Raw genomic sequence first — 21,349 nt, forward strand, 5'->3', positions numbered from 1 at the left:
CATTGGCAGACTGCCTACCCCTTCTTGCAAGGGACAATTCATAAAACATTCATAGTAATTAATAAGTGATATAATAAATAAACAATAACCACTTAAGTTTTCTGTTGGCAAGAAAATAGCATTAATAAAGCTCTTTCCTGGTACCTATGAAAGTTAGAATTGTATAACAAATTTAAACCTTAACATTGTTATCTATGGTTGTATAGTGTGGTTTGTATGCATTAGCTATAATCTATGATTAGGTAGGAAATATAAAATTCAGCTCACAATTTGCTGTATTAAAAAAAAATCACTTTACAATGTATCTATACTATTCTTTAGTGCAGGGTTCTAAATTCCTGGTCTGTGGCCCGTTGGCAACTGGTCCACACAAGTGGTGGGTAAATGTGTGAAGCTCTTTTTGCGCTTGCACAGGATTAGGTTGCGTGCGTGAAATCATCCCCTCCCCTCACTGCTGGCTGGCCACCACCGGTCCATGGAGCTGGAAAGGCTGGGATCCGCTGTTTTAGTGCACAGGTCTCCATTTGTAACTATGCATTATGTATCTGTTATAGAGATACTGTATATACTAAAATGCAATGACCCATTTACTTTTGTAGAAATAGTTACAAAACTGGTAGAGAACAATGTCTTTTATCACAGCTAATCACATCAAATTGCATGTCTTTTTAAAAAGTCCTTGCATTAGTTCCTCTGGTAGGTGACTAATGCTAGATCCATTGTGGGGGAAAAATAATAGCAAGATGTGATTATATTTCTATTATTAGCATGCCTAGAAAACCTGAACCTCATCCGCCTCATTAAACTACATCTTTGTGAAAAGAAATTGAATCGAGCCAATATATAAGTAGCTTTTATAGGTAAAGGGCTGCTTTGCTAGTGAATTAAACATTTCTTTGCCAAACACAGGACTTTTCCAAGTCAACCAATCATGCAGGTCAGGCACTTCATTGCTAGGCTGCACAGGTGATTGGATAAAAAAAGACACAACTTGTGTAATTCTCCTCCATGGCCCAGCAAGAGAGGCCTGTTCTCCTTCCCTCCCCCCCTCAGCTCTAGAGATCTTCACAAGGTTAATTGAGGGATTGTGAGGGGGAGGGGAGGAGGACCATGTGGAATCCAGGGGGGGGGCAAAGCAGGTCCAGTGTCCTTGGGGACCCGGCAGGACAGGGTGTGTGTGGGGGGAAATAGCTCGGTACACTGCAGCATCTCTGCAAATGACCAGTTGGGCTTTGCAGAATTTGTAACTTTGAAACAGGGTCATATGTTGTTTTGGGGGGGTCTGTATAAGTTCAAATGTTTGTTAAATGACCTCCTGTACCTTGAGAACTACTTATACCCAAAAGACTAACAATGAATGTTTGTGAAAACATATTCTGAGCCTGTTCTGAGCAGTAAAATATTTTGCTAGATCATTTTCTTAAAAAAAAAACCCAACCACCCAGCAAAACATTCTGATGTTTGGGACAGAACTAAACCTGGCTTTTAAGCTCTCTGTATTAGGAACAGCCCTTCCCATTAAAGTCCTTTTTTGCAGGTTAAACTATTTTATGAGTAAATTGAATTTAAATTTCCCAGTATTTCAATTTTACTTGGTAATTGCTTTAATCTCTCATTCCCTCAACCTTTATTTGGGGTGGGTGGGGGAGAGAATTAAGATTGTTTCCTAATTTTATTTGCAGTGATTCACATAAAAAAGTGGGTGGCAATTTACCACTTCTTAGAAATAGCTAAACTGAAACAATTATTGTCTAGAAATATTATGAAAATTTCACTTCCCTCCCTAATTTTAATAAAGTAAACGCAAATAAAAAGTTTTTCATGTTCTGAAAAGCACACTAAAAATAATAACAGGGAATTTATTTCCAATTCCAGCTATTCACATGGAGATTAAACAAGATCTGAACAGGACCCCAACACTGTGCTCTTACATAGCACTAATTTTAAATGGTTCTTGAACTAAAAAGTTCCCAGAGAAATTCCTCCCTTTACAGTATCGTGCATCATATATACATTAATCTTCAATAGACTTGGATAAATATCTTTGTACATAGTTGTTCCAAGCTTCTGATCCAATAGATTTGCTGAGAAAGGACTGGATGTGAGTACTATATTTGCTCGAAGTTATTTCTCAGCTACAGCTTTTCAAATTGTATTTGAAATGGGTTTTAAACTTGTTTTGCTTTGAGAGGGGTTGCCCCCCATGAGAAAAAAAATCAGCTGCATGCAAATATCTTATGTAACTATTTTAATTGCAGCCAGTTTTGAATTTAGCTCTTTAACAGTCTATTTGTACCACCACTCAAATACTCTGGAAACAGTACTTGTAGTACAGAATAATATATACAATATTAAGCATGGCCAACATAGTCTTCATATAATAAAGTAACTGAAGGGATAGTATTGCTTGTTGTTACCTTTGTTCCTTAAAGTGAAAACTTTCTATAACAAAGCTTAGAAATAGTCAAGACCACTTCCTCACAACATCTTCTCAATCTATCAGTAACAGATTCATTGTCGAATTCTCAACCACAATAGCAACTCATGTAAGCCACTGTTCCTTTTCTTTGCTATATTTTTCAGACCACTTGTGAGTAAGCTCCAGATAAATATTTGGTTTATGCGGCTGATAATCCAGGTAAGTTGTCAAATCTGTCTTTTTAGGAATGGCTTTTTCAATCTGAGTCCCTTCGTGCCATTCATTAAAAGAGGTGATGGAAATGATCTCAGGTCTTACTAGAAGCGCAGCACTGAATGCCGTCTCGTAATATTTCCCATTGACACGATTGCGTGTGTTGTGATTGTTCCATGGTCGGATGCTGGTATCTATGTAACCTGGGCCCACACTTGGAATAAACATTAAGTTTTTTATGTCACAGAAAGCTTTCAAACTGGGCCAATTATGATGGCTTGAACCATAAGAGAAGCCGTTTGTGGCAAAATAGGTGTAAATCCCGTCAAAGCCACTTCGATGAATTTCATGTTTATGTTTTTCTTCTACAAGAAGGGCAATGAATAAGCTGTCATAGGGTGTATTACGTATACTTTGAGATCCCGATACTGTGAGCAGATTTGCCCACATTTCTGGAATTGTGATGTAAGAATCATAAACATAGAACATGGGAAGGGTTCTACCTGTACTGACTTTATGTCTGTAAAAAGCTGGATGGCCTCCATATCTAAAAGCAAACAAGCAAAAAAAAAAAGAAAGAAAGAAAGTAAATGTTCCATATACACATTTCTAATCATCTTAAAAGTTACTCTTCCTGCCTCTCTCTCAATTATATTTCATTTCATATGTCACAAATAGCATTAGATAGGTCTTTAAACACAATTAACTGTAACTCAGCAAAGCAAATTTAATAAATGTAGTCTTATTAGGAAGATAAAATTACCAAATTGCTCTGCTTGTAACCTCTATTTGTTGCTGCATGACACAGTAACAAAAACGACAGCAGTGATATTAAATATTGTGAATTTGAACAAAAAGAATGGAAGTTCAGGTTATTTTAATGAGAACTGTGTCTAGTGACAAGGAATCAATTTTTAATTGATAAATCACCATGAAACTTATAGATAATAAAGTCAGATCAGACAGAATAAAATTATCATATTGATATTCAAATATTACACCAAGTTCTTACTTGTCTATAATATACTTGACATTGCTGTACATGCTACGGTCATCTCTGTCTTTATATGGCTCAATATGGAAAGTGATCTGAAACATAAAAAGGATTTTTTTTTTGTTAAAAAAATGGAGTGTCGCAAAAGAGCAGAAAAAATCTTGAAGTCAGTAGCCCTCGATTTATGAAGAACAGAAATTTTATTTGATATTTGCAACTTTAGCAGAAAAAGAAGGGAAAAAACTAAAAGGGAGATAAACTTTTAGTCCTTTACATGGGAATGGAGTTTGTCCTGTTGTCACCCAACACAGATTGGTTAGAAAATGGAAAGCATAGCTATTCGGTACAAACATAGAACAAAAATGCTCTATGCTGCAATGTCAATTAAATTTTTGCTTTATTCATTTAATTAATTTCTATGTCCACCCTTCTAAGATAAGTGACTCTGGACAGCAAACAATCATAAACACAATTTAAAACAAGTACAGTATAGTGCAACAATAAATATATATGGCAGCCATTATTAACTAAACCAGAAAGAAAGGGCTGGCAGATGACACCCAACAGAAAGTTAATAGCTCTTTAGTATTAAAACGATGTTTTCCTCTGCTGAAAAAATCATCTAAAGACAATGCTATGTTTTAAATCTCTCCATAGAAAGAGAAAATATAAGCGCATTGCCAACTCCAATCTGAAGAGCAAATTTAAATGTGCCGACAGTGAAAAGAGAAATGTGGCTGGAATTTTAAATGATCAAGAGTCTCAGTATCATTGCCATTTATGATTCATTTTTGAGGCATATCTGCCCAATAGTTTCAAAGTCTTGTGCAAAACTGTAGAGGCACTGAGTCATCTAATATTAAATTCACTAGATGATTATTTTATCAGAGAAACAGCATTTCAAGATATTAATGTCTCCAGGAAAAAAAAAGTACTGATTTGCAAGAAATGCTTAAATTATTAAACATTCAGTTTTAATTAGTGTTGGGATCAATTTTAAGGTTTGGGCAGTTCAAATTATTTTCCAGTTCAGCAATTTATACCTGAATATATAATTGGATTTACCTTATTAGCAAACAATTTTCCCCAACACATCTGCCCTGCCTCCCTAATCAACCTTATCTTTTGAAAGGAAGAGATAACTGGCAATAATGACAACTCATTATTAAAGAGGCTATGGTGGCCATTTCTTCACACAATTTCTAGCCTGAGTACATGTTATCTTTTCCTCAGAATCTGGGACAGAATAGTGTCACTTCCAATTCTGGGTTGGGACAAAATATTGAAATAATGTTTGCAATAATATTTTAATATTTAAATAATCTAATTATGATTAGATTTAAGGAAACTGTACCCTAGATTTCTCAAATACATGCCAATTATTTTTTTAACTCTTGTATTTTTTTTTGTATTTTTTTTTTTAATTTTTTCCCAACATAAACATAAAAAAGAAAATTATTTCAAGAACGAAGTCTTGGTCCGGTCACAAATGGGTATACTAGTTTAACAAATGAGAGCAAACAATTTTGATATCAATTCCAACATCTTAATAAATCTTTCTATTATCTCATCATACATCTTAATCTCCTACTAAAGCGAAGCTCATTTTTATATTCAATTACAAATTCAATTATAAATCAAAGTTCAATACCGCTCTATCAAATTTTTTCCCCTTGCCCCTTTTAACATCAACATTAAACACAAAAACAATCTAATCTATTAATCTATATATTTACCTTACAATTTTATCAAATCTTAATTTCCAAATGTATACAACTCAATTTTTATTTCAATTTATTAATCAAAATTTCTTTCTATTTTTCTCGTTTTCTAGATCCAATTCATCCTATCATGTTCTTAAACTTTTACACAGACATCTCAAAATTTACCATTTCATTTTAATTATCACCCAACATTTTCTTTTTCACTCCTTATTAATAATTATTCTTCAATATATTCTCCTCATTCTCCTCCATCACTCCACCTATTATTTGGCTGATTTCCAGCATAACATATTTTGGCTGAGTTTTCAGCATATTCTCCTCCATAACTCCACCTGTTATTTGGCTGATTACCAGCCTTTTCCATTGTTTTGGCTGATTTCCAGCATGCTTTGTTTTGGCTCATTAACAGCATTCTCCTCCATAACTCCATCTATTATTTGGCTGATTTCCAGCATTACATTATTTTGGCTGAGTTCTCAGCATATTCTCCTCTATTAACTCCAACTACTATTCTGCTAACTTATTTTAAAAATATCTTTTTCAATATGTTGTCTATTAATCCACTGTTTCCAACTATACTCTTCCAGGGTGTGTCCCCATCTATTTCTTAATATTAATCATTTCCAACATATGTTAAATGCAATCACAATTATAACTTCCATCTCTGTACCTTAGTATATCATCTATAATAATTAACAATTAATCATAATTATCATCCACCACTTTGTTATCAAGTTAAAACTAAAACATATTACAAGTTATGCTTTTATGAAAATATCACTTTCAGTCACCTTAACTTCCCACTTCTATTTTAATTATCTTTCTATCTTTATTTACCATAAACACTTGTTTTTATTTAAAGCTCACTTAAACTTTGAACCATTTAAACAATTAAACATTCAAACATTGCTATCTGATTTATCTATTTTGCTTTTTCGTTTCCTTATCTGTCCATAAGCATTTCAATTCAAAGTCAATACTTCCACGATTAAAACTCTGCATATCCTTTTTAATTCTATTATAAAGTCTGTTTCCAGTAAAACATCAGCTTCTCCACTTCTGATCCTGCGCCAAGTCTTTTATTGCTGCGCCAGTTAGTTAAAAGTTTATTAGTCATTGTATTTCTTCTTTCTTTGTAAAGCCATTAAACGACAGAATAGGAATCTCCAAAGTTCAAAAAACCATAGTTCTTTTCAAAGTAATCCACAATATGTAACGAGTCAAATAGGTTCTTTTCAGGAAAAAACAAGTTTCCACAATCAACACTTTCACTTAGTCACAGCTTCAATCGCCATTTTGAAACATTTATGTAGCAATCCGTTTGATCTCTTTGTCTGGCTTTTAGAGATGGCAAGTCCTTAATTATCGCTTTTCTCTTTTCAAATTCATTTCGGTTTAACGAGAAAGTTCAAATATCCAGCTCTATGTAGTTAATGAGCAATTCATTCCAATCAATCAGTGGTGAAGTAAAGTTCTTAAAGGGTCTTTAACTTCTTTCCTTATTTTAAAAAACCTTCAAGCCCCTCAGATCGTTAGCCGCTAGGTAAGGCTGGGGATCTTATTTGTAAATAACCTTATTAACACATTACTTCTCGCCTGGGTTGGTGTCACTCACCCGGCTCCAAAGCACAGAGTCTTTTCTTCCTTCCTCCTGCATTTTGTTTGCCCCGATTTGTCGCAGTGTCGAGGCAGCCGCCATGGCTGCCGTCACCCGCCACTGATTTAAAGGGCTGCCTCCAGCCTCTGAAGAACTTGCCCGTTCCTCTCGGCCGCCCAAGGGGTCCCTCTCTTTTCCCATGTCCCTTTAGGACAGGGTAGGACTGCAGACCTGTCAGCGGCAGTTAGCCAGCCGGGGTTTTGGCGGAGCTCATCAGAGCCTGCCATTTCCCCGACTGCATCTCCGCGACGCCAAACCGGAAGTCCCCTTGTATTTTTTTTTTTTCAGGATAATCATTATTTCAGTTTTGACTAAGGACAATTCTTTCAATTTCAAAAGAATTAGAAGTTACTGTCTCTAAGAACAAATTTTGGGATGGAAAAGTCGCACTATATTTACGTATATATTTATCTGGTAATATTTGCTTTGAATTAAGAGGGAAGTTTTGCTTCTAAGAAGATGACTCTACAACTGCTTCAAATAGCTTTCTAACTAGAGTGGTACAAAATTAAAATTCATTTAAAAGATAGGACTGCTGCACAGTCAGTTTGAATATATATTTATACCGATAATTTATGGAAGGTACCAACATCGCATTTTGTAAGCAGTCTTTTACTGAAATAAATTATTAATGATATTTGATAATACAATAATTATACATATGACTACTGAGAACTAGTCCAACTGAGTTCAATGGAATTTAATCTGAGAGAAATGGATATAAAATATCAACAAACTTTGTTGCTATAACAATGTAGACTATTTTATTCAATCCATTACAGCTAGGTTTTTTTTTTTTTTTTTTACAAATTTCAAATACTATACCTTTAATTTATACTTGTGTGCAATATCCAAAATTATAGGCACAAGCCCATCAGTGGGATCTCCATTTTCATCAGCCATAACAGGTGGGTACCAGGAAAGAGCCAAAACCCCTAAGGAATAAAGCATATACCTTTTTATTATAAATTTGAATTGGCACCTCCCCCCCAAATGTTTTTTTTTAAGCCTCACAACTAATAACCACATTTTGAAGCTTTTATTTAAAGTTTCCTACAAGCCACTTCAGTTATAATAGGCTGATGACGTGTGGACTGCCACAAAGCTCAGTGCTGTCACCTCTCCTGTTTAACATCTACATGAAGCCTTTGGGCGAAAGCATTTGCTGACATGAGGTTGGGTATCTATATATATAAAAGCGAAAACCACTCACGCATTAATCACAAAATCTTCAGAACTGTAAAGCCTACAAACTCGAAATTTGCCACATATGTTCCTCTTGGCTTTTAGGTGCTCACTAAAGAAGGATTTTTTGAAATGACCATCAAAAGAGCATTAGTATTTCCTATATTATTATAACACGCTCTGATGCTAATTAGTTAGATGTTCTACTCCCCCTCCCAACTTAAAAATAACTCTGGAGAGAATGGGATTACATAGGACAGGCTTTTGTGGGGCAACCTCATGGAGAGAAGGGGCTAGAAAGCCTGAGGGAGAGAAGGGGATAGGAGAGGAGATGTTTCTGTGAGGGAAGGCTGAGGGAGAGAAGGGAATAGGAGAGGATCTATGGGGCAAGCCTGAAGGAGAAAAAAGGATAGGAGAGGATCTATGAGGCCAAGCCTGAGGGAGAGAAGGGAATATATCAGGGGTGAAATGCTCCCGGTTCGGACCGGTTCGGGCGAGTAGGTAGCGATGGCAGCGGGCAGTTCGGAGAACCGATAGCAAAAATCCCTGCCCCTGCCCCCCTTGCCCAGCTGAGCCCCGCGATCATCAGAGCCTTTTTTTCCTTTTAAATGGCTCTGACCAGCCAAGCTCTAAGGATCCCAGCTGAGTTGCCTGCTAATCAGGCAACTCAGCTTGGATCGCCAGAGCCATGTAAAAGAAAAAAAGTTTCTTTTTTTTCTCCCCCCAGCTCCCAGCCTCCAGCTTGCTTACCTTAGCTGCTGATCGCATGACGATCGCAATCCATGCATCACCAAGCAACTGAATCTCCCTGCCTGCAATCAAGCTCATCAGTGAGCAGCTCTTTCTGCCTGCCTGCCTTGACTTGTGGACTTCAACTCCCAGCAAAGCTGGCTGAGGAATTCTGGGAGTTGAAGTCCACAAGTCTTAAAGTTGCCAAGGTTGGAAACCCATGTTCTATTGGGTAAGTTTTTTTCCCCTTTGGGAGCTTTAAAAAAAATAGTTAATTGGGTTTTTTTTTAGTTGTTCTTCTTTTAGACTTAGCCATTTAAAGTTTAGGAAGTTTTAAATTTAGCTGCTTTTATATAAAAATAAAAATAAAATAAAATAAAATAATATTTGTGCAGCTTTGTGAGATTTAGTGTGTTTCTGTAGTGTTTCACTCTAACTTACACAAACACACAAAATCTCACAAAGCTGTATGTGGAATTTTGTGTGTAAAGTGTGAAAGTTGGTTTTTTGGGCTTTTTGTGGCTGTGTGAGGTTCCTGCTTGTTGCGGGGCCATTTTGAGTCTAGAACAGCTGCTTTTACATTGTGGGTGAGAAATGCATCAAAGACGTTCCATCTTTAGTTTAAAATTGGATAGCATTTTCCAAAATTCACAATTTGAAGGTTCTCCTGGACTCAATTCCTCCTCAAAGAGCAAGTGGCAGTTGTCTCTAGGGAGGCTTTTCCCTAGATTCATCTGTTGCACCACTGCACTATTTTCTTAACTGGGAATCCCTTCTCATAGTCACTAATGACTAGTCTCTAGTGTCAATAATAACATAGTCACTAATGACACTAGTCATAGTCACCTCCTATGTGGACTACTACAATGCTCTCAATAAAAGGCAGCCCTCAAAGACCACTTGGAAACTACAGCTGGTCCAGAAAGCAGTAGTGAAGGAAGTGATTGATGTTCTAATTCTTTCTGGTGTGTGAGGTGCATTGATTGCCAGTTAAGCTTCCAGGCATAAATTATGTTGCTGTTTGTGACCCACAAAGTCTTACCAAATCTAGGGCCCGACTGTCATCACTATCATTGTTTCTGCCGATCTTCTAAGATAGGAAAGAGGGGACATGCTCCCATCTCTAAAACAAGCTCTTCTGATGAGACCTAGTGGTATGATTTCTCTGTTGGGATATCTGCTTTCTTAAATAGCATTTCCCAGAAAATTAAGGTGCCCTGATCTTGCCTTCCTTTATATTGGTCTTGAAGATGGGGATTTTTCTCTGGTTGTAGGCTAAGAAATGTGTGCTGCTGAGTTTGATATGTTAATCTCGGGGCTATTGTATTGGCACTGTATTAGATTGTTTTTTATATTATATACAGCCAAAAGTTGAATGGATGTCAATTTGATTTATTAATAAATAACTGGCAAAAAAAGCCATGAGTAATGAGACAGGGTAAGTTCTAACATATAAAGGAAGGGCTTGATAAAAAGGGCTCATGTCTGAAATTACAGGCCAGTTCATCAAGTGACATTCTATACTACTGAACTCTGTGGCTTTTTACTCAGTCTATGAGGAAAAGATCTATGCAATTTACTAAATGATCACATCTAACAGATCTGGGGTGCACATTTTCCATCAGCTCAGAAATCACATTACGTTTGTATACTGCAGTGAAGGCCACATTCCAAAAACTGGATCAATTAACTTTTTAATATCATTTAACAATAGCAAAATCAGCTATGGCTTTCTCATCAGTAGAGGGCATTAGGACAGTATTTTTTGTTTGTTATTTTTTACCTACAACAACAACACAGCTGTGTTTTGGAACAAATGGAAACATCTTTCTTCTGCTTTTTTAAAAAGCTACTTGTGGTCTTCGGTTAATGCCCTCTTGTTCAGCGACAGTTTGTACTTATGATTGGCCCTCAAAGTTTCAACCACTGCAGCATCCAATAGTTACGATGTATGACTTTTCCTATCAGCTTCCTGCAAGCAATGTCAATGGGGAAGCTGACAGGAAGTCAGACATATATATATATATATATATATATATATATATATATATATATATATATATATATATATATATATATATTATATATATATAGTCCCAATCAGTGTCACTAAATAAGAATTACCCATACTAAAACAAGGGAAAAATAAAATAAAAATAAAGAGTAAAATAAATAAATACATGAAAATATGGCAAGAACAAGACATTAGACAGGAATGGAGTGAAGGGGTTTCACTCTATTTTGCTAAGCCCTGAGTGAAGAACCAGATCTTCAAGACCTTTCTAAACATCAGCATGGGTGGAGGGCGTCCGGATCTCGGGGGAACCTCATTCTAGAAGGCAGGCACTGATACAGAGCAAGCATGCTTCCTGGATCCTAATAGATGATATTTTTTAATTGAAGGAGTCTGGAGCACATTGATCCTGATGGAACCAATCAAGTAAATACAGTCCTTCAAGTAAATCAGGCTCTACACCAGAGGTCTTCAAACTTAGCAGCTTTAAGACTTGTGAATTCTGGGAGTTGAAGTCCACAAGTCTTAAAGCTGCCAAGTTTGAAGACCTCTACTCTACACCATGTAGAGAAGATGATGGGTAACTACCAGTACCTTGAACTGCACCAGGATGCAAACTCACAAGCCATGCAGCTCACAAAGCAGAGGTGTTACTGAGGTGTTATTTACAAAGCAAAGGTGTTACTGAGGTATGATCATTACTGCTCCCACCACTGTATAAAGCAAGCAAGCAACCAGGGGGGTTTTCTGAGAATGAGGAAGGGAAATGAAAAAATAACAACAACTGCAGGTGAATAAACTGGGTTAGAAGGTGAATAAGTGGCCTGGAAGGATGAGGTGAAGACTGCAAGGCTTTGAAAGGAGACTGAAAGCAAGCAAGCAAGCAAAGGGATGTAGGACAGAGATATGAGCTTTTTTGGGTGGGTGGGGCAGCGAGGGGAAAGGAGATGGAATATTTACCAATGGATGCTGATCTCATTTGCTTCATGTGAGCTTCTATGACAGATGGGTCTCTAGAGCTATAAGGTCCAAGTTCTGGGTAGAAGCTTGATCCAATATCTTCTGGAGGATTGTGTCTGCCTTTTGGATAACCACTTGCAATTTTTGGATCCCAGTGTGTCAATAACGGGTGGTTCCAGTGAATATATTTTCCATCAAACTGTGGAATCCCATACCAGCTGTAGTAAAATACATGGAAGTTATAATTTGGAGGAGGTAGCTCTTCCATTTTTCTTACAGAAGTTGTAGGTGTTTTGAGATTCATCGGTAGAGGATGAACACTTTTGGTCCGTGGGAAATTATCTTCTTTTGCTCCTTTATGCAGACTGAACTTCTTTTTTAAATGTGTTGTTTGTTGCTGAAAATCTGGTAACAGGCCAAGACCAAATGGATCTCCAAACCCAACTCTTTCTGGTCTCAGAGTTTTCAGTGCCATCATTATAGAGCAAATAAATAAAATAAAAAGCAGCAAAACGATGCATGTTCTCCTGCGAAATCTTGCCATGATATCATGGTAGTTCAGGACACAGGTAGGAAGCGTCCAGCTGCCTGTAAACAAGAAAAAAACATGATTGAAGATTTTTAAATTTTGCGATCAACTAAAACAAATTCACACTAACATTACAGAATTATTTAATATTTATATATGACCTACAATTTCCTAAGCCCTGAATACATCTTAACATATAGGAAAACACTGAGCTGATTTATGTTGAACTTATCATGTCATCTAGTACAACACTATCAGTATTGATCATAGCACTCCAATTCTCTAAGGCTACAGTTCTCACTTTTTCATGTTATGATCCATTATCAATTCGATCAAAAACATCTGAATCTTCCCTAACCCCCATGATAGAAACAAAAAAATACTTTATTGTAAAGAAGAAATTAATATTAGAGACACAGAATATTGAGCTTAATTATCTAATTATTGCTTTCAACTCTATGTTTTATTATTTCAGGATATTAAGAAATTGCATTGCTATGTGGAATATTTTTACTGTTGACTTTAAAACACAAACTAAAGTAATAATTCTGTTAAAAGTGGAAAAGCAAAGCCAAAAGGAGAAGTTAAGAAGGAGCTGACTTAGGGAGATATCTGCTGTTTTGCAAAAAACATTAAGGATGGAAAACAACAAGACAAATCGTGCTTCTAGCTGTTGCTTGCAAATAATACATGAAAGAACACAATAAATGCTCAGGGTTGCAAATAGAAAGATTGAAGGTAGTGATGTTTAGACAACAGCAGAGGTGCAATGGAGAAAAGCTCTTCATCACTTTATTAGTCTCCCTCCATGGTCAGTCAGTCAGTCAGTCAGTCAGTCAGTCAGTCAGTCAGTCAGTCAGTCAGTCTTCCCTTGCTTCTTGCAACTGCTTGCAAACTAGTTCAACAAGCTGATCAATGAGTATGTGAAAGAACTGGAAGTTATCTGAGTAGCTCAAAGCCCTTCTCAAGCCTAAATAATTGGGAAGTGCTTCCCATTGTTTAGAGGTGTAGGCATCTCAAAGGTGTCAAACTCAAGGCCTACGGTCTGGATATGGCCTGCGGGGTGCTTAAATCTGGCCTGCGGGGCCAGCCTGGAAATAGCAAAGGACTGGCCCATGGTGCTTCTGCTAGCAAAAATAGGGCCTCTGCTAGTGAAACTTGGTCCCCCCCCCCGGCCCCATTTTTGGCCTAGATAGCCTCCTGCAGCACTCTGCTGGCCAAAATGGGGCACAGGGGGACTGCGGCAAAGTGCTACAGGAGGCCTTCCAGGCCAAAAATGGGGTGTGGGGTGTACACACAGCCCCCCAAGTCCCATTTAGGCTGGCAAAGTGCTGCAGGAGGCCATCTAGGCTGAATATGGGGCATGGGGTGCACATAGCCCCCCATGCCCCATTTTGTCTGTCAGGGTGCTGCAGGAGGTGTCCCTCCTGTCTCCCCATCTCACCAGCCCATGGAGAACTCCAGCTCTCTAAAAAATTCAGTTTGACCCGGCTGCACTATCTCATCTACATAAACAATATCCCAGGCTATCTGAAAATGTCTCCGGCTGATTTGCTAGGATGGGGTAATGAGGAGATTCAGAGGCAAGGAAGGGCAGAATTACAAAATCAGTGTTGTTGTTGTTTTCAGTGCAAGACCCATTTGTTTATGGGTCATGAAAGCCAGGGATCTTGTGGCACAATACAACAATGTTTCTTTCATTATTTGTCTGTCTGGGATCTTCTACACATAAAGCAACTGTTCTAACCTTGAGACAAGGAACCCTTTATCTGTAAAAGATAAAACAGTCCCAACCCAGGATAATATTTAACAGGTTGAAAGAAAAAGCAGAGGGAATAAGAAAAGAACACAAACGTGAAAACAAGCACAGCTTCATTGATTAATGAAAGAAGGCTGGTCTTGTTTGCCATTCTCTCAATAAGTGGTTCATTGCCTCCCATGATCTCCTAGTTGACACACCTCTCTTTGTTTCTATAACTTTAAGTATCTCATTTGATATAAAGAGATAGATTGATATGAACATCTTGATAAAACAGTGCATTTATTCAAAAGAAAAAAAAATGCTAAGACTTGTTATCAAACAATATATGCACTTTTTACAAGACACAGCTTCATATCTTTTATTCTGTTAATTAAAATTGACAGATAGACATTATTCTTTAAATATTTGATCCTACTGAATCATTTTCCAATAAGAAAACAAATCTCAAATTTGGTTTTTGCGATATCTTAAAAGCAGTGGTGAAATTCAATTTTTTTTACTACTGGTTCTGTGGGCGTGGCTTGGTGGGCGTGACAGGGGAAGGATACTGCAAAATCTCCATTTCCACCCCACTCCAGGGGAAGGTTACTGCAAAATCCCCATTCCCTCCCCACTCCTGGGGGAAGGATATTGCAAAATCTCTATTCCCTCCCCATTCTGGGGCCAGCCAGAGGTGGTATTTGCTGGTTCTCCTGCAATTTTGAACTACTCAAAATTCCCACTACCGGTTCTCCAGCTCCTGTCAGAACCTGCTGAATTTCACCCCTGCTTAAAAGGTGCATTGGGGAAAGTACATTAAACACACCCTCTCCACCCAAATAATGATTTAGGAATACATTTGTCTCTCTGAAGCATGCACTATCTGAATTTCTATCCTGACCCTGAGCACAGTTCTGTTTTCCCATTATTAGTACTTTGAGGATTGAAGAGGATGGGAAAATCCGAAACCATTTATGGTATGTGATTTCTCTGACAACAAGAACCACTGTAATACAAGCATATACCCTTAACTTTCCCCTCTACTAGTCTCAAAGGATTGGTATGTTCAAGTCAGTAGAAAAAGAACAAAACATCTCCATTCTGAGACACATCTACTTTACTATCTGTAACATGGAGACAAGTTGCAAAGGATAAAGAATTTCCATACATTTCCCAGTTTATATTGCCATCCAACTAGTAATTCCAACTGTGGATGCCTAACAACGAATTACAAGCAAATAAACAAATGAAAGCTGTAACAAAACCCAAGAAGGCAAATGCAAAATATAACATGCCTAAGCCAACCACGATCATTCTCTTAACCTTTAAAGAATGAGCTAAGGACCTGTCCCAAGACCTGGGAGACAAGCCAGGTTTTCAAAGCCTTATGAAAGGCTAGCAGGCTAGGCCTATCTGAATTTGGAGAGGGAAGAAATCTTTCTTAGGGCAGAGGCTATGACAGAAAAAGTATACTTTCTGAGTCTCCTTGGATGGCATGGTTTATTTATACAGGAAACCCAAACCTTGCCCGCTCTGTTGGGTTTTATGGGATGGAGAGAAATAACTGGAGATAAGTGATAATCCAGAATAACCTAGCCCTGAATCATGAAGGACTTTGTAGTTGGAAATTTAAAGTTTGAATTGTATCTGAAAATCAGATACTGGGAGGTAATGCAGCTCATGAAGCGCTAGTGAAGCTTTAGTGTTATATAGGTGTATCATGGTGCTTCATAAGTACCTACAGCTGTAACTTTCAAGGTTTTTAAAAAATTTTTATAAATACCTCAAGGTAGGAAGCATATATAATACATTTTCTTTCTCTTATTTTCCCCGCAATCGTATGAGGTGGGTTGGACTGAGAGAGGGTCTGGCTCAAACTCACTCTAGATTTGGTCAAACGCCCTCCTGGCCATGGCCATTTATTCTTCCAGCAGAAGCTGAGACTGCAAGAGAAACCCCAAATTATCCACTAGTTCTGACTTGGAGAGCAATAATCTATCCAGAATTTTAAGGACAATTTCTTCAACTGGTTTACTTCTGTAATTCAACATTGTTCAGAATTCTGACTTTTTTGTTGTTGTTTAAATGTAACATTATAATGATTGTTTGCAGTATTAAAGCATTAAAACTTCAACTGTAAAATAATTTGATCATTAAGCAACACAAATCAAGGTTTCAAATGTTTCCCCCCCCAAAAAAAAATTAGTATTTCACTGAGACTCACTGTTTTATGTATTTTTATGATAATTGTATCATTTTAAATGTGTAATAAATAGTTTGGACAAATGGATTGAATGTTGAGATAAAATAAAATAACTTATTCTCCACACAGAATAAGCAGCATCAGCAACGTTTAGATTTTAGATATATTTAGATTTACATCTAAATATAATCTATTATCATGGAGAACATGACATATGTTGTCACAAAGATAAATAATGCACAAAGAAAGGCACGACATAACTCATTTATCTTTGACAATTTTACCTCTGCTAAAAGCCAAGAGAAATTAGATTAGATAAAGAGAAGTTGAATGTTTTCCCTGTGTGCTTTCTAAGCGGGTAAAAACACAGGAGGATGGAGAAATAAGAGTTGTTATGGGTGTTCAAAACATAAACATTTAATGATCAATCCCTTGTGATCTACCATTCAGTTTCAGAAAGGCTAGAAGTCAGCAAATCTGCCTATAACTTGTGCTTTACTAAGTTCCAAAAGTATGTAATTCAATAGTTACAGTGACAAAATTGAAGGTAATATTAAGCCACTTTAACTCTCCATATTCATCCAAAGCAGGTTTACAATATTTTACAAGTCTCGCAATATGGGGTCTTAATTTCGAGATTATTACAGCTCTCCCAATTCCCAGGCAACATAGTCAACAAAATTGGCAACTAAGGCAATATGTATGTAGAACGCAAAAAAAAAACAACCCAATGGTAATTTGAATATGTAGAAAAACAAGGTGAATTCTGATTGAGATCTTCTACTAACATGGCTTTCATCAGCAGAAAATGAAAAATGATTTTTCTGCTTCAGAGGATTGAGGGAAGCAATATCATGCACAAGCAAAATACTGGAAGAACAACTTTATGAAATAATACATCTTTAAAATTGGTCAACAAAAGAAAAAAAAATCACATATCGCTTTTAGCTTGCATGGCAACTGCAAGAAACAAAATCAATTAAAAATTTCCTACCTTCCTGCAGCCCCTGAGCTTGGCCTACCAATGTCTATCCAGGTGGGTATTCTGGAATCTGAACAACATTGAAATCTTGATTCTCCAGAATGAATACAAGATCCCAAGATCATAGTGCCTTGCAATTAGCTAATCGTTAAAGAAATAAATTATTTATAGACGATTGGGCAAATGCCTACATTTTATTCATTTGTGCAATTAATTAAAATGATAACCTTTATTAGAATCATGTAGCATTTTGGATTTGAAGCTCAAAGGGGTATGTAAAGCAGTTAGGTCTTGCGCTGGGGTCATGAGACTGCAGCTGCCCCACAAATCCATGAAAATATGTCTACTATAAGGACTTGCAGATTGGTGCTATTGTAAGAAAAGAACCTGTTATGGTGGCAAAAAATCAGAAGTATTACAATATAAAATGTGCTAGAGGAGAAGGTGCTATTAGATTGATTCTACATGAATGTCCCTGTATTTTCTAAAGCACCTTTGTCTTTAAATCTAAAATGTTGCATAACCCTAATCTCTATCATACTTTTCCCATGTTCATGTTTTTCCTTGATCCTAGTTACAACAATTCTGTGAAGCAGCTTCCAGAAGAAGATACATAAAACAAAAATAAAGCATACATGTGTTAAGGCATAAGCTTCTTGATGTGAATCGTAGTTGATAAAAGCTTATGCCACACGACACATGGATCAAGTCTGTAAAAGGCCAGGAGGTCTAGGCTAAGACATAATCATGGCTGGGTCCAACGCTGAACCACACACACTCATATTGTGAAATTGACCTTGGCTGATCTTGAAAAGCACTTCTTCAAGTTCAGTCGCCTTCGGAAACAGCACAATGCATCGATCCTTATTAGCAGAGGAAAAGGAGACCACTGAGAAATCCCAGGCTACATAGAACGGAGATGGAAGTCCAGAAGAACAACCTAGGAAGAAGCTAAAGGCAAAAAGCCTTTCTTATTACGGAGATGTTCAGGAGGTTCTCAAGGATAGAGCTGGATTGGAGACTTAATCTTACCTTTCCAGATAGCTCTGTCTCCTCCCACCCCCCCTTCTCTTTCTCTCTCACACACACATACTCACTCACTCACTCACACACACACACACACAGAGGAACTGAAGAAGCTTCTTGGAGGAGAAGTGAAACGTCTTCAAAGAAAAACCAGAAAGTCCAGTTGCCTCTTGAAAAAACACCTTTGGAACAACCATGATCTAGATGACTGAGAATCTCCATAGACAGACAGACACATACACAAAACTGATATTCACGTAACCACCCAAGCTGAGTAAACCGATATCTGGCCTAATTATTGCTCTACACAGCCAGCCCAAAGGCTCCTGGTTTGCTGCTTTTAATAGCTCTGCACCTGACCGGGGAGCCCTCTTCCACTCGAGATCCCCGCAAGGGCTGCGCAGGCAGAGGCTGGGGCTCTCCTTCCTCGCAACCGATGGGCAGAGTGGGAGGGGGGTGTATCTATCCTCCCCCCCCCCCAGGATTTCCCGCCCCCTCCGCGTTATCCCTAGGCAAGCGGGCTAATGGGAAGACCGCGGGCGAGGAGGCGGCGGAGGCGGCATCCGCAGCAAGCGGTACCCCCTGGCGCCTTCCTCCTTGCTACTCACCCGTCTGCAGAACCGGACTGAAAAGTTCAAGCAAGGATTCGAAAGAAGGGGAGGGGGAGCGAAGGAGGAGGAGGAGGCGGAGTGGTGGGGGGGGGAGATTTAAAATGGACCGATCGGGGGAGGAAACACAGGCTCAGGGTTACCAAGCCTCTTTGGAGTTGGCTCCCCCTAGCTTTTGCGGTTGTCCTCTCCATCGGAGCATGCGCAGTTCCCAAGGTAGAAGGCACGTTGCCCTTAACTCCAGGAAAGCCGTAAAGTTACTCTGATTAGGCTTCTCTTTCTTTGTTGGCACAACCGAACTACCTTCGGGCTTTTTTTCCCCCCTTCTTCTCCGGAAGTATTGAGGCTCGCGACCTGCTGAGTTCGCAAGCGTGTGAATTAATTTTCTCGCTTAAGCGCCCATTCGCGGGCCTCTTGATAAAGTGCTCAGAAGTCCACTGTGGGTTTTTAACCTCCTTGCAAACGCGAAGGTGTCATCTTCACTAATGCAGTGTGCGGGTCTCCACGTGTGTTGGGTTTTAATTCCGTTCTTAGCTTTTTTTAGCTGCAGTGGAGCTGTGATCGTACATATCTGGCAGGTGTTACATTAGAAAAGGAGACATGCATATTTTTATTTTTATTTTTGCTTAACTGTTACAGAATACACGATGGGCTTTTTCTAAAACAAATCGAAGAGTGGTAAATAACGAACCAGAAAAATAAACCTAATTCTTAGACTATTTGACAGGAAAAAAAAATGATACCGGTAGTAAGATCTGTTCTTATGGACTGTACATCTGCTCTATCCTGTTTGCTGAATGTGATTATCGGTATTTATCAAAATAGAACTGAACATTAATATGTATTTCTACTTAAAGTTTTCTGTACCTTGTTTTTGAGATTAATCAAAGGGCTAGTATGTTGGAGCAAAAGTGCATTTGTGAGGATCTCCCCTGAATTAAAGTTTAAATCACAGATTAGGGCAAATGCATGCACCCTGTTTAGCAATGCAGTTGGTCCTTGTGATGAAATAAGAATGGAGTAGATTGTGCTGGGCTGTGACACAAGAGGAACTGCAAATACAATGCAATGGAGTATAAAATAAATAAACCAGCCCAAAAGGGTTTGTACTGTTCATGTTTCTAGTATCTCAGGTAAAAGATTGCAAAAAAGGAAAGAGAGAGAGAGAGAGAAAGAAAGTCAGGAAAGCATTCAATGTGGCTTCTGGAATTACGGTATTACAATAGTTTCTGAGTCATCAGATGGGGAGGAAAAGGGAGGAGGCTTAGAATGGAGGAGTTTGCAACATTCCAATTCTTTGCCCAATTGCCTCTTCCAGAGGGCATCAAAAGCACAATTACTGCTTTTTTCCTAGCATTCCCCCTCTTTTCTCCTTTTTCCTGTCTTTTCTGATCTCTGTTTCTATTTGTAGTTTTATATTATAATAAATTTTAATTTTTTTAAAAAACCAAGTTTAAAAACAAACAAGCTTGGATAAACCTTTCCCATCCACATACCCTCCCACAGCTCTTTGTGCTCATACCACCATGCACCCTCACACCTGAACTGTGCTCTCAGGCACCATACCCAACTCCTCCCCCCCCAATCCATTTTCCTTAACCTGCACTGCATTCTCAAGCATCTTCCTGACCTCCCCATATCTCTCACACATTCTCAGGTAACCCCCCCCCCGACCCCCACCACACCCGCCCTAACCTGTTCTTCACGTCTCATACACTCTTTTGCACCTTGCTTGGCCCACATTATACCTCTCATTCATCTCTATGCACTGATTTCAATCCTCACCACACCTCACACAATCTCTTAAACCCTTGCATACCCTCCTCGACCTACATATGCATTCCATGTACCCCTTGCTCCCTTCCTCGCCTGCTACAGCTTACCTATCTACTGGTCTGGGGCTTGCTATTTCCTGCTGGCTTCCACACTAACTCTAGTTGGGAGAACCCACAAGAAGTTGCCTCACCTAAAGACAGAGGCACTCTGTTAACAATGGCAACTGGGATTGCAGGGTTTGCTGTTGCTAAGCAATATGGAAATTCTGGTCCTAATTGTGTTGTAAGTTAAGGAAGTTGTACATACAAATTCTAAAGCACTTCTCATTCATTTCTGAACCTTACATGGTTTTAATATTTGGGCCTCCAAAATGTGTTTTTTGGGGCTTAAAAGAAACAGTACTATATTATAAGTTTGCATTTGGCTATTAAAAGTTTTACCTCAAAATGAATTCTGGATTTGTTCTAATGATTAAAGAGTTCACTTTTTGTATAATTTCAGCAAACATCATATTACAAGAAGACTTTCTATATCATTTGAAGGTATGACTTTGAGGATTCTTACTTTTCCACAGTTAGGCAACTTTATT

The 21,349-nt window shown here is 38.2% G+C and overlaps 1 protein-coding gene across 5 annotated transcripts; it reads right to left on the minus strand.

Annotated features, from left to right (window-relative positions):
* Nucleotides 1-1,839: 1,839 nt before the first annotated feature.
* Nucleotides 1,840-19,037, minus strand: MANEA (mannosidase endo-alpha). Of its 5 annotated transcripts, XM_070953928.1 has the most exons (7): nt 18,468-18,808; nt 18,147-18,301; nt 15,949-16,108; nt 11,896-12,483; nt 7,833-7,942; nt 3,645-3,721; nt 1,840-3,179 (listed from the first exon to the last, which is right to left on the minus strand). In XM_070953928.1, the coding sequence occupies exons 4-7, from the start codon at nt 12,437-12,439 to the stop codon at nt 2,543-2,545; spliced, it is 1,368 nt and encodes a 455-aa protein (XP_070810029.1). In that variant the 5' UTR covers nt 12,440-12,483; nt 15,949-16,108; nt 18,147-18,301; nt 18,468-18,808; the 3' UTR covers nt 1,840-2,542. The 5 variants fall into 5 exon arrangements, with proteins under 5 accessions (XP_070810029.1, XP_070810020.1, XP_070810045.1 ...); XM_070953919.1 differs by having other exon boundaries at nt 18,147-18,808; XM_070953944.1 differs by lacking the exons at nt 15,949-16,108; nt 18,147-18,301; nt 18,468-18,808 and adding an exon at nt 18,985-19,037.
* Nucleotides 19,038-21,349: the final 2,312 nt, after the last annotated feature.

This window comes from Pituophis catenifer, unplaced genomic scaffold (genome assembly GCF_029215685.1).
Source record: "Pituophis catenifer annectens isolate HBS135680 unplaced genomic scaffold, rPitCat1.0.hap2 SCAF_1, whole genome shotgun sequence".
Lineage (NCBI taxonomy): Eukaryota > Metazoa > Chordata > Lepidosauria > Squamata > Colubridae > Pituophis > Pituophis catenifer.

Bases quoted from the DNA above. Each gene is read 5' to 3' on its own strand.
- MANEA (XM_070953944.1), bottom strand. From the start codon at position 12,439: ATGGCAAGATTTCGCAGGAGAACATGCATCGTTTTGCTGCTTTTTATT. The intron at 3,722-7,832 runs GTATAGTATTTG...TTTATGTTTCAG, and splicing joins CACACAAGTATAAATTAAAG to ATCACTTTCCATATTGAGCC. The intron at 3,180-3,644 runs GTAAGAACTTGG...GTTTGCTTTTAG, and splicing joins GTCAAGTATATTATAGACAA to ATATGGAGGCCATCCAGCTT.